General features: G+C 37.5%; 2 protein-coding genes across 2 annotated transcripts; one reads left to right on the top strand and one right to left on the bottom strand.

Moving 5' to 3' along the window:
* Positions 1-1,439: 1,439 nt before the first annotated feature.
* Positions 1,440-4,122, top strand: LOC107630632 (histone-lysine N-methyltransferase). The gene is made up of 7 exons (XM_016333830.3): positions 1,440-1,872; positions 1,946-2,007; positions 2,100-2,183; positions 2,586-2,640; positions 2,881-3,016; positions 3,380-3,430; positions 3,553-4,122. The coding sequence occupies exons 1-7, from the start codon at positions 1,776-1,778 to the stop codon at positions 3,650-3,652; spliced, it is 585 nt and encodes a 194-aa protein (XP_016189316.1). The 5' UTR covers positions 1,440-1,775; the 3' UTR covers positions 3,653-4,122.
* A 386-nt stretch (positions 4,123-4,508) lies between these two features.
* Positions 4,509-7,955, bottom strand: SYNC1 (Class II aminoacyl-tRNA and biotin synthetases superfamily protein). Its single transcript, XM_016333829.3, has 6 exons — positions 6,783-7,955; positions 6,074-6,664; positions 5,619-5,875; positions 5,408-5,537; positions 5,231-5,289; positions 4,509-4,953 (listed from the first exon to the last, which is right to left on the bottom strand). The coding sequence occupies exons 1-6, from the start codon at positions 7,251-7,253 to the stop codon at positions 4,770-4,772; spliced, it is 1,692 nt and encodes a 563-aa protein (XP_016189315.1). The 5' UTR covers positions 7,254-7,955; the 3' UTR covers positions 4,509-4,769.
* Between the last annotated feature and the right edge of the window lie 5,042 nt (positions 7,956-12,997).

Genomic DNA, 12,997 nt, shown 5'->3' with positions numbered 1-12,997 from the left:
TATATTTTGAGGTTGACCATACCATTCATCAAATTTACAATTATAACAATTCTATCGACTTACCTAGCTAACTGATCATACTTAGTATTATTATCAGTCATAATTGGGTTAAGAATTGCAGTCATTTGATGAGTTAGTAAATTAACTAAATCATGATGACTCACATCCATATGCTAACAAAAAGTAGTCATTGATCCTGAACTATTGGACAAGGAACCAACTGAATAATCTCGAGTGGTTGGTTATTCAATGTAACTGGCGCATTTCCAAATCTGACTGGAGGTGCGTAACTGCCTGATGGTGGCATATAGCCAAGAGGAAGGCCAAATAGGCGCCACTTTGTAGTTACTGGTAATAGATTTTGTATTAGCGCACTTCTAGGGCATGGATTTCACCCATTACCCCTAGTATTTGCTTTAACAACTACAACAATTTTCTAGAATTTTAGGTACTTCTTTCTGTATGTGATAATGAATTTGCAGAAGTTTGTGCGATACCTACTGGTACATTTGATTATACATTACTATTTGAAACTTTTTCAAACATATTAATAATTCTACCACTTTGCAATCGCATACACTTTTGAAATCCTTTTATGCATGAAATTGAAAATACAACTTTGATATTTAAAAAACTGTTTTACTGGACTTGTCAATTTGTTTTACAGAGTTTTCACAAATCTATGCAAATAAATTTTAATTGCAAAAACATCTAGGTTGGTTCAATATCTATTTTCTGGGAGCGAAACATAATCCTCTTTGCGGATACCAATTTTACCATGCATTAAAAGCCAATCTGGAATCAAAATTTACTCTTCTTTGTCACGATGAAGAAGCAAGCTTTTTTTTTATATTACTGTCTTTAAGGATGAACTAGTAAATCAAAACCAATCTGACTTGCGAAAATACATACTTAAAATGTAAAGAAAAATTTTACTAAACATAATTAATGCTGCAAAGTATTTAAAATAAAACCAGAATATAAAAGATAAATATTGAACTTGCGAGAAAGATAAACTGCATTAATGTAAAGTGCAAAAATGATAAAGAAATATAAGAATATGGAAGAAAACTTACAGAAATTAACTTAAGACCAAAAGTCTCAGAAAGTCACAGAGGATATGAGTGTTTCTGAAACGATTTTTCAACCTCCAATCCCTTATTTGCTACTCTATTTATAAGCATCTTTCACCAATTATGTGCTGGCACCTGTCGATTTGGTGATGACTCAAAATAACTGTTCTCGGCAAATACAACTTGATAACTGTCTCCTAAGTCATGTTCCCCAATTTTAAAGATTTGCCTTACTATCTAGTCAAAATCGATTACCAATCGAATCGTATCATATTATCAATACCAACTCGAGTCTTTTACAAAATTAAAAATATGCAAGCAAGTGTTGAAATTCTTTATAACTCCCTTTGAATAGAATCTTCTCCCAATTTTATAAGTTGCTAAACTGATCTCGATCAATTATCAATATTTTTTCTACTAAATAACACATTTGTAAGTAAAATTAATTCACCAATTGTCACTTATTTAATTTTTTTTTAATTTTAGAATGTTGATAATTAATGGCTAGAATTTAAGATTTTATATAAAAAAATTTAAAAAAAAGTGTTACAAAATTAAAAGGTTTGAAATATTAGAAACCAAATCCAAATATTTAGAACCAAAATAATACTTTGGTAAGAAAAATAATTGGGGTCAATAGCTGTGTGTTAATGTGCAAAAAAATTGGCAACGGGCGAAGGGCGAAGGGCGAAGAAGAGGAAAATGAAGAAGCTTGCAAGGAAATGGCGCAATTCAGGAGACGACAAGTTCTCTCTTCCCATCCACGACGATGAAGACTCTCGTCCCATGGGCCCTCAAGGTTTCCACTTTTCCATTTTATTCAATGCAACTATCAGTTTAGGTCATTTTGTGATTCCAATTTTGGTTTACAGAGCAAGAAGAGTTTGTTCGCTCTTTAGAGGCCACTCAAGCTGAGAATAATCGCTTTTGGAGGGTATCATCTCCTTTTTCTTTTTAAGTCAATTTGATTTTAATCTTTTTTATATGAACTCATCTCTGATTTTATTTTCCTTTTTTATTATGTAGAGGGTGTTTGCCATTCTGCTCTTCTGTTACATGCAGTTTCTTTTGTATTCCATCTTCAAACAGGTTACATCTCCATGGGAGATGGTATGTTGCAACTCTCTTTCAAGCATGCATGTGATGTGAGAATGTTGCGTGGAATAATAGCTATTTGTTTTTTTCTTTTCTTTTATTTTGTTATCTGATTTTGAGTCTTCTGAGGCTTGTTATGTGTTTGATCCATGTTGAAACTATTAAACTTTTTTGCTTTTGTCTTTGATGATAACGTATTTTGTATGCCTTGGATGAAAATAAGTCGTTTGCCTATTTACCAAGAGGACAATTGAATTTTGTATGTTGGAAGGCTTTGTGGTCGTACACTCTTATTATTCCTTTTCCAAATATATAGCATTGAAGTCATTGTAGCTAATAACGTTTTCATTTTCTGATTTTTGTGATTGTTTGTTTTACTGAATATGCTGTTAACCTTTCTTTGTTCTTGATAAACAGAGGCCTTATGCCTATTTCATGGAGGACATCTACTCATGGATGATTATCTCTGCAGGTTCATTCCTTTACTTATCTAGAATTATATACATATACCTCAGCTAGACTTCCTATTTTAGGTTCCTTATTTTTTTTCTGCATTTTCTATAGAAATTGTGTCTTTAGTCCCTATGTTCGGTTTTTATCGCCTTCGTTATCAGTATGAACTTGCAATTGAAGTAGACACATGATATGCTATTAATTTGTCAATTTATGTGGTGGCGGCTGTTGTCAAAAACTAATTGAATAGCTTTTACAGACTGGATGGCTGTTTTAGTGTGCTCATTTTCCATGAAAGGATTGATTGATGAGTCAGTGCATCACAGAAGATGGATCTGGTACTCGTGGTTTACTGCCATTGTTCCTGCAATGTTCTGGTTATATTACATGTTGAGGTAAGTTCATAGATAACCACCAAATAATCATGGTCACCATATGGAATTGAAAATCAACTAAGATATAAAAGCATGAAATTACTGGAATATAATATATAATTTAGCTATGGGGTTGGTTTTTACTTTTTAGTATACACTATCATAGGGAACTTATTTGTATTTTAGTACATTTGAACCAATGCATATTCAAGAAAGCATTCAAGAAAATCAAGATGTTATGCCTGCTCTGGTAATATTTTCCATTCTATAACTGCTTCCTATACTATCTTCAGCTATTCTTTCTGCTGTTTATATCCCCCTTCAAATATGTGCTATTTCAGGTGCTTCCCTCACCTCTAATATATAACACTAATTTTCTTATAGGCTGCCTAAATTCCGATGGGATGTTATCTTTCTGCCATTTGGTCCTCTTGGGTAAGCGCTGTTAATAATATATTCTTTTCTTTTATCTTTTATTCCTTTTTTACTTATTTAATTTGTGTAGCACTAAACAGGTAAGTTTGTTGCTTGGTTACTAACTTACTATGCTGCTGCAGGGGAGCCACAATCTGCCTCTACGTGGATCATTTGCTAAGTGAGTCATCAGAAGAGATAAGAAAGCTTCGTGGGTACATGTATAGCTATAAAGCAGGCTAGAGTGGACATTGTGCCCTGGTGATATGGGAAGCAATTTTTGGAATGGATTGACCGGATAACCTGTGAATTATTTTCAATCAGTCATATGGATTGAGGCTGATACCCTTATCAGCCAACAACAGCAGGGAGAGTTAAGATAGGAACAGTCACCTGATCAGAGAGCAAGTGACATGGTTTAAGGTGGCATCTGGTGGAGTGGCGATGTTTTGGTGAGATGTGGTAGTAGCAATTTTGGATGCTATAATAATTTTCGTTTTACTGAGCAACTTAGTGAATCACATTTCTCTAAAGTTTATGCAAGTTGTGTCATTGCTGTTAATCAACAGAATTTTATAGCTGTTCGTACCTTGCGTGAATTTGCCATTACGGCTGACAAGTTTAGACTTTAGACATGTTAACTTACATGGGTATTGAATTGTTTGCAAAATAGGTTGGATATTGAAAAAGAACAATTGAACTTTTTGTGGGAATTTCAGTGGGTTCCTTGCTTTATTGGCTGAAGATAGGCAGCATAATGCTAAGCGAATACCTCTGATTTTTGCTTGTGAATAAGAACAAAAATCGTGGAAGAAGCTAATTGTTGTGCAGGAATGAAGACTATGATTGATGCTACGCTTCAATGCAAGGCTTGTATCCAGAAGATACTGAGATTCTTATGCTCTCCAAAGTTATATCGGGTAAAATTAAGGGAAGAAGAAGTTGCTGTTAATCAGCACAAGTCATAATTTAATATTAAGGAAATACACAAGAAATATAAAACCCTTGAATTTTCATTAGAACATAGCATAGCATCAATTTTCTTTGTTGCGAATGAGTTTAAAAGTTAAAACAGTGTTCAACTTTATACAACTACATATAAATGACGAATTGCACAAAATGCAAATCGGACTTTATTCATATTGAATAAATTAAGTACATCTTTGTGTTGTGAGAAGTAAACAGAATATCGTTTCCTGGCCATGCTTAGGAAAATATTTATACAAAGCTCTCTAATGAATGAAATACAATACTGTGGAGATAAATATCTGATTTATATATAAAACCCAGCAAATCCACTATTCATGCTACAAAACTACATCTCTACCTTGTGCAAGAGAAGTGCAACTGGAAATAAAGATCATAGATCTGCTCTACCAGGATATCGTGGGAAGGGAATCACGTCTCTAATATTTTCCAAGCCCGTGGCGAAAAGAATCATCCTCTCAAAGCCAAGACCAAATCCAGAGTGTTTAACTGTTCCATACCGCCTCAGATCAAGGTACCATTCATACGGCTCAAGAGGTAACCCCATCTCCTTAATTCTGCAAAATGTAAATAAGTAAAGACAATGTGAGGTATCTTCTGTGGACGGAAACAAATCACCAGGCAGGGTAAGCAGACAAATTTGGATTTAGATCCTCTAAAGTTTGAATTTGACTTTAGAGATTAAAGTGTGATCTTCTACCCTTAAACAATTTCTCTTTCATATTTATTTTTGGTCCCACATATGAAATCAATGGTAAGAGATCACACTTTACTCTCTAAAGTAGAATTCAAACTTTAGAGGATCCAAATCCGACAAATTTTGTCTCTTCATACCTTTCTTGAATGACATCATATCTCTCTTCCCTTTCGCTCCCACCAACCAACTCTCCAACCTGAATTTAGTTTGAAAGCTTTTATTATGCCAACAAACAATGAAACTAGGCATCTTGATATCTCATCAGCATCCACGCACTGAAGACAATGTTCCAAATCAAATCGACAGATCCATACCTTTGGGACAAGAACATCCATAGCAGCTACAGTCTTTGAGTCATCATTGAGTCGCATGTAGAATGCTTTGATTTCTTTTGGATAGTTATAGACAATGACAGGCTTCTGAAACTTTACCTCTGTTAGGTACCTGCATAACAACATGCCCCCATGATATCATTCAACACAAATCAATAAAAAGAAGAACGTGAAAATACAAATCTAAACCTACCTTTCATGCTCAGATGCCAAGTCGATTCCCCATTTCACTTCATTCTCAAACTTTTTACCATTCTTCACAGCCTCCTCAAGGATTTCCACTGCTTCTGTATAAGTAACTCGAACAAAGGGTGTTGAAGAAACCATTTTCAAACGATCAATGCAACCTTTATCAAACTTGTCAGCCATAAATTCCATATCTTCTAGACAATTGTCAAGTAACCACTGACACAAAAACTTCACGTATGCTTCGGCACAGTTCATATCATCCTACACGACAAAGTACAGCAGAAAATCAATATCTAAGGCCAGGAGGAGTTGGAAGGGATATGGGCAGTTGAACTGCGCATCCAACAAAGTTAACACCAGAGAAGAAAAAATAACCCGGAAACATATTTCCTAAAACTTGAAACAATGGCCATTGACGATATGCCCATCGGTCAGAGAGATAGTCCGAGTTTCACATACCTTCAACTCAGCAAATGCAATTTCAGGTTCTACCATCCAAAATTCTGCCAAATGCCTGGAAGTGTGAGAATTCTCTGCACGAAACGTTGGCCCAAATGTATATACGCCACTAAGAGCAGAAGCATAGGACTCGACTTGAAGTTGGCCCGAAACAGTCAAAAACGCTTGGCGGGCAAAGAAATCATTAGTATAATCCACCTTTCCATCCTTTTGAGGTATACCAGGCTTCAACTTAGATCTCTCCTCCAACTTGGAGAGACTCTCCTTAGCTTGTTTAAGCTCATCCACAGAAGCATTAACTTCTGCCTTGCTTGCTTTAGCAGATTTCAACTGGGAAACAATATCTCCTTTCTCCTTCACAACCAGTCTAGCAGCTTCTACATCAGCTTGGGTCGGAAGAGGATTCTGCGCTAGTTCCTTCTCCAGTTTCTCTGCCTCACTGAGCAAAGTTGTAACTTGAAACATCTCCCCAGCACCTTCACAATCACTGGTCGTGATAATCGGAGTGTGTACATAAAGGAATCCTTGGTTATGGAAAAAGGTATGTGTAGCATAAGCAAGAGCGTGTCGAATTCGGGCAACAGCAGAGATCTGCAGCCATACACGACTATCCCATCAGAAACATAACCTATCTTCAATTATCAAAATACTCTTGCAATAAACTAGGAAATTGAAAACAACATAAAAGAACGGATTTTGAGAATATTACGGTGTTGGTTCGGGAACGAAGGTGAACGAAATCACGCAAGAACTCGAGGGTGAGTCTGGTTTTGGGCAAAGGGTACTTGGCGGGATCGACGGGACCAACATGGAGAACCTTCTGGGTGCGAAGCTCCACCTTCTGCTTGCCCTTAGGGTTTGGGTGCGCCTTGAGCTCGCCGTCTACGACGACGCAGGTTCCGGTGGGGACCAGCTGCCCAAGGTCTCCTAGGGAAGCATCCACGATGACCTGCAAGTTTGCGGCGGAGGATCCGTCGTTGAGCTCCAAGAAGGCGAATGCGTCCTTGTCGGCTTTCCTCCCTGTCTTCACCCACCCACCCACACGGGCTTTCCGGCCCACCAGGCCCGAGCCGCCGTCGGGCCGGGAGACTATGGATCGGATGGGGACACGGTCGGAGAATTGGGCTCTGGGGACTTCATCGGCGTCGTTGAGTGATACGGCTGCCAGTTGGTCCTGCATTGGCGGCGGCGGAGAGGAGAGTGTTTGCGCTGAGAAGTAGAGTGAGCGAGAGAGAGAGATCCGGAATGAACAGAAATTATTTTTTATATGGACAAATAAATGGTGTAATGCAACATTATTGGTTACTGGCGTGATATATCAGTTGCAGTTTGCTCTGACACAACACGCAGCTTGTGTGCTGCGTCAAAAGGCAGGTAGCGTGGAGCTGACGCAGCGAATCAGCTTTCCCCAATGCGCATGCTGCTCGTTCACCGGTGTGTATCAAAACATTCTAGACACTTTATTTCGTCAATCAAACTACTGCTATCATAAATCATAATACATGAGCATTCACGTTGTTTTATCTCCAATGTAGAGACCTCTCTGGATTTTAGGCTGATTCATTTCTGAGGTGGAATTTTCTTCGAATTATCAATTTTTGTCTACAAGACATATTTGTTGGATGCTGATTTGGTGGTGATGGTCAAAGTTCTTCGGGATTTTCTCGTACATGGAGTTGGATTTTCTAATAATTTGGTATAAACGTGATGATTGTCTTCAACCTTAGATACCAGGATTTGACTCTGTCTCACTGTCGTCAATCAGACAAGATAGTAGCTTCTGAAACTTATGTCTTCGAAAAAAAGAATGTTCCTTTGTTAGGTTTTTGTTTCCTCCAAAGGATGGTTTATTTATACGGTTTTCATTATTTTTATTAGTGCTGCAAAGGATAGTTTATTTATACGGTTTTCATTTATTTTCTATTTACGTGTTTTTGTTATTTTAATCATGTTCTTCTGTTATGTAGTTATTTTAATATTTTTTGTGACTGAAAAAAAAAACAAATAACAATCAAGAAAAGGAAAATGAAAGCCAATGAGTTATAACTCAAATGGCATAGTCTCCCATACTCATTTAAGAGGTTGCGGGTTCGAGTCTTTCTATCTTTGGTAAAAAAAAAAAGAAAAGGAAAATGAAATAAGAAACTGCTTAAAAAAGGCAATTTCACTGAATAGTACTCTCAAACTTCTTCCAAGACAACGGAAGTTTCACTTGGGGAGAAAGGATTCGCATTGCCGTTTTTGCCATGATATCTGCTACTGTATTTGCATCTCTCAAGATCTACAGGAAATCAGCATGTCATTTCCAAGGCATGATATCCAAATTTTCAACAACAAAGAATCAATAAAACCAAAACAATCCTAAAAATTATTGACAATAATAAAGGCCTTCACACAGTCTGCCTTACATATAGCATCTCTTTGCCTTGAGTCCCAGGCTAAAAGAGAACATCTCTAAATAGCAAACAACTCTCCTGGCAAAATATTATGACTCTCAATTGTTCTCAGATAGCCTCATTGTCACCTTCCCTTCCAATCTCTACTAACACAGGCAAAACCAACCCGAGCACCATTGCTAGGATAGCTAACGTCACAATTAATTTTAAAGGTACCCACCAAGAGGGGAATTCAAGAGCCACTAATGGTGAAGGGGATAGACACTCCTTGCAACTTAAAAATATTCTGGAGCTCCTTTTCCAAGGACAATGCCATACTAATCACCTTGTCCGTAATCAAAGGCTCGTGGGGATGAAAGATCTTGTTATTCCTCGAACACCAAATCCACCAGAGACCAGAAAAGAATCTAAAGGAGAGTTGTTTGCTATTATGTAAGAACCAACTCATCAAATTCAGAGGTTGACCACAGATCCCCCAAAGCTTGCCAAACTAGCTGGACTTTTGGACAATCCCAAATGCAATGTAAAACCGATCCTTGACCTGAGAAACATCTTGGACAGCTATCCGTGTGCAAAATGCCCCTCCTAAAACGAAATGTAGCAGTAGGGAGTGCCTCCCAAAGCCAATTTTTCTCTATCCTCCCAACTAAACATCTTCTTATTGACCCACAAATAACCACTACGAGCATCATAAACCTTTGAAGCCGCACTAGTCCAACACCAACCAACCTCTGAACCATCTTGAACATCTAGGTTGTTAGAGCTAATGTTGCTCTGCAGAGACTGATTCAGAGAAAAATAGATATTCTCAAAGTTTCACTGTCCAGATGACCAAAGATCCAAGATCCGGAGATCCGAATCAGAAATACGAACATAATCTATCTCATGACACAATCGCCCCTCTCTTCTCCATTTAAAAAACCAAAAATTTTATTTCAAATCCTTAATGCTCCAAATAAATCCTTCTTTTAAGATATCCCAAGCTCGACATATACTTTTCCAAACATAAGATCCCCTACCTCGAGACCGACTGAAGCAATTATCCCTAAAGGAATGGTATTTCTCCATCAACAGTTGAACCCATAGCTTGTCAGGATGGTGAAAAAGTTGCCAAACTAGCTTTCTATGAAGAGCAATATTAGCACAAATAGGATCTCTAATTCCCAGACCCCCAAACTTCTTAGGGGTGACCAACACCTTCCAGTTAAACAGATTCAGATCTCTACTATCAACTTGACCCTTCCATAGAAATTTTTGCATCATGAATTCTATCTTATTAGTTACCCCTTTAGGGAAAAGAGATACCTGCATGCGGTAAGTAGGAATTGCAGTCACTACCGAATTAAGCAAACGTAGTTTACCTACCTTATTAAGTAATCTTCCTTTCCAGCTGGCTAGCCTTCCCTGAATCTTGTACAGAACATTGTTAAAAGTTGCGCATGTCACCCAAGAGTGATTAAGGTTCACCCCTAAATACTTACCCAAGTTATGGACAAATCTGATGGAGGATACTCCGGTGAAAATCTCTTTTCTTCTTGTCGCTGAAACATTCCTAGAGCATAGTGCTTTAGATTTCTCGACATTAACCTTCATCCCAGAGGCTCTGTAGAAGTTTTCCAAAGCTACCATTACAGTTTGAACTTTTTATTTTTTGGATTTACAGAAAAGAAGCAAATCATCGGCGAACATCAAATGAGAAATTCTTGGACCGCCTCTAGAAGCAGCAACCGACTTCCACAAGCCCCTATCAACTTGCTAATTAATAAAACGACACAAATAGATACGATAACATAGGGTCTCCTTACCTAAGACCTTTGTTCGGAGTGAAGCTATTTAATCTATCCCCATTCCAGAGAATAGACAGCAAGGAAGCAGTGACACAATGCATAATCAAATTGACTGTCGGAGGAGGAAAGCCAAACCACACAAGGGTTTGTTTCATAAACCCCCAATCCACTCTGTCGTACGCATTTTCCAGATCAATCTTAAAGGCTAGGGTGCCTCTCTTTGACTTTGTCTTCTTCATAAAATGGAGAACCTCTTGTGCTTCAATGACGTTGTCTGGGGTTCTTCTCCTCGGGATAAACCCTCCTTGAAGGGGTCCAACAATCTCTTTGAGATGAGACGAAGTCTATTGACCAGGACATTCGTTATAACTTTGTAAATCATATTACAGAGACTAATAGGTCAGAAATCCTTCATGGAAATTGAGCTTTCTACCTTCAAAATTAGAACCACAAGAGTTTCCGTCATCCTTGGATCCATATCCAAACTAGAGAATGCATGACGAACCATAGTCCAAACATCAAAATCAATAATCTCCCAATATTCTTTGAAGAAGAAAGCCTGAAACCCATCAGGGTCCGACGCCTTAAAAGTATGCATAAGTTAGCCCGAGTGAATTGTAAAGAGCTGGATAGGAAATTTAAACCTTTAATTTTTATTGTGGTTGAAACTCACTGTCCTTTTCAACACTTAAAACTATTATAGGAAAGACTTGGTTATCACTCTATTGGTATAGTGGAGGCATCAGAACATAAGGGGGTATCTGGTTCTTTTCTGCAATGCAGGGTGCTCACTGCAAATGGATTGATGCTTCCGATCAGTGTGTTACAGTTGAGGTTTAGGTAAATAATGTGATTTGGAGGTGCAGTGGTATCTATAATAGTCCTCAGTTTAATACCAGAGTTCTGCTATGAGATTATCTTGTTACTCAGTCCTTGTCTTTTTGTGGGCCATGGATTGTTCTTGGTGATTTTAATGAAGTACTATTCTCTCATGAATCTAAGGGTTGCCTCTTCTCAAGTCACCATGCAGATCGGCTTGCTGCCTCTCTAGGGGATAGTGGTCTGTTTGACTTGAAGACTATTAGAAGACAATTTTCTTGGTACAGAAGGGTTAAAAATGGTGTTGAGGTGGCGAAAAAACTTGACCGGATTTGTATCAACAGTGGATGGTTATCTCTCTTTCCAGAGGCTTACGCAGAAATTTTAAATAGGCTTCAGTCTAATCAATGTTCTATCCTAGTACGTTGTACATGTCGTCCCCAACCGAAAAAGAATAGACCTTTTCGGTTTCTCGCGGCTTGGGCAACTCACCCGGGGTACAGAGATATTGTGAACTAGTCTTGGCGGGCTGGCTACAGAGAGGTGCATGGCAAGCTTTAAGAAGTGCAGAAGAACTATCTAGAGTTTAATTCTAAAGTGTTCGGCAACATTTTTGTTAGGAAATGCGAATTGGAGAGGCAGATTAATTTCCTTTAGAAGTGACTAGAAGTAATGAAGGATTGACTATGCGGCAAAAAGAACAACAACTAATTGAGGAATTTAATAACATGGTTATGCAGGAGAAACTTCTATAGTTTTAGAAATCTAGAGAGCAGTGGGTAAAATTTGGGGATAGAAATGCCAAGTTCTTTCATGTTCATACTCTTGTGCGGAGAAAGCATAATAAGATTCATGATCTCTTTCTTCAAGATGGGTTGTGAGAAACGGATCCGGAGGTCTTTAGAAGGGAAGCTGGATCCTTTTATAAATGCCTATTCTGCCAGTCGGAGGATGTGGATTCAGATTGTCTTGGTGATGTGCCGTTGCCTTCCCTGAATGATGAAGCCTGTTGTAGCCTCACAGTGCCAGTTACTTTGAAAGAAGTTAAGTCAACTAGTTATTTTGGTGTTTACTTTAATAGGAAATTGGAGTTTTACTTCTGCTATATTATTTTTGCTAATTCATTTTTCTGTCTCAATTCTTCTATTTTTTTAAATTATAACTTCATTCTCTTCTTCTTAAGTTATTTAGTATCTTTCGAGATTTACTCTAATAAGAAGTTGGGGATTAGTCTTTTAATTTTGCTATGATATTTTCTATAATTAGTTATTGTGTATTAGTTCTTCTATTTCATTTTTGTTACTATGACAGTTCAAAGGATTTGTCCAAAGGGGACTTTAGAATTGGGGCTAGGCAGCGTCATTTAGCTACAAATTGAAAAAAGTAATGGTTATTTTGGTGATGTAGATAATAGCTATTCATGATGTTAAACTATTCTGAATTAGAGTAGGTGTGTACAAATTAGATTTTGGTAGTTTGGTGAGAAAAATGACATCATCTACTCTAATAAATAGTATTTTTGGTCAATGAGAATTTCGTTACTTGCGGTCTACTCTCACTCTTACTCCTTTTTTCTATGTTATTACTCAATCACATAAAAGAATCTGAGAAGAAGAGGAAGAATACCATTGTTTGTGTGATTGAAAAATAGGGAAAAATGTACAAGAATGCGGAGAGGAGGTTCTATGGAGAAATGAGTTCTACACAGAGCCTTCATGTAACATCCTATCACCCTAAACCTTACCTCTAGCCGTAAAGCGAAGGATAACAAAGTGCCACGACAGTTATAAAGCTCATACAATAATATATATATATATATATATATATATATATATATATATATATAATAACACTAGAAGCCCGATGAAGGAATAAAAATTCAAAGTCGCATAGAGTGAAATTACAAAGCGCGAAGCGTTCAC

The sequence above is a fragment of the Arachis ipaensis genome, chromosome B3, assembly GCF_059453495.1.
Source record: "Arachis ipaensis isolate K30076 ecotype BB chromosome B3, ASM5945349v1, whole genome shotgun sequence".
NCBI lineage: Eukaryota > Viridiplantae > Streptophyta > Magnoliopsida > Fabales > Fabaceae > Arachis > Arachis ipaensis.
The sequence above is the reverse complement of the archived record's forward strand: the minus strand, read 5'-3'. Positions and strand labels throughout refer to the sequence as shown.

Bases quoted from the DNA above. Each gene is read 5' to 3' on its own strand.
- LOC107630632 (XM_016333830.3), top strand. From the start codon at position 1,776: ATGAAGAAGCTTGCAAGGAAATGGCGCAATTCAGGAGACGACAAGTTC. The intron at 2,008-2,099 runs GTATCATCTCCT...TTTATTATGTAG, and splicing joins AGAATAATCGCTTTTGGAGG to AGGGTGTTTGCCATTCTGCT. The intron at 2,184-2,585 runs GTATGTTGCAAC...CTTGATAAACAG, and splicing joins TTACATCTCCATGGGAGATG to AGGCCTTATGCCTATTTCAT.
- SYNC1 (XM_016333829.3), bottom strand. From the start codon at position 7,253: ATGCAGGACCAACTGGCAGCCGTATCACTCAACGACGCCGATGAAGTC. The intron at 6,665-6,782 runs GTAATATTCTCA...GTATGGCTGCAG, and splicing joins TTCGTTCCCGAACCAACACC to ATCTCTGCTGTTGCCCGAAT. The intron at 5,538-5,618 runs GTAGGTTTAGAT...GTTGTTATGCAG, and splicing joins TTGGCATCTGAGCATGAAAG to GTACCTAACAGAGGTAAAGT.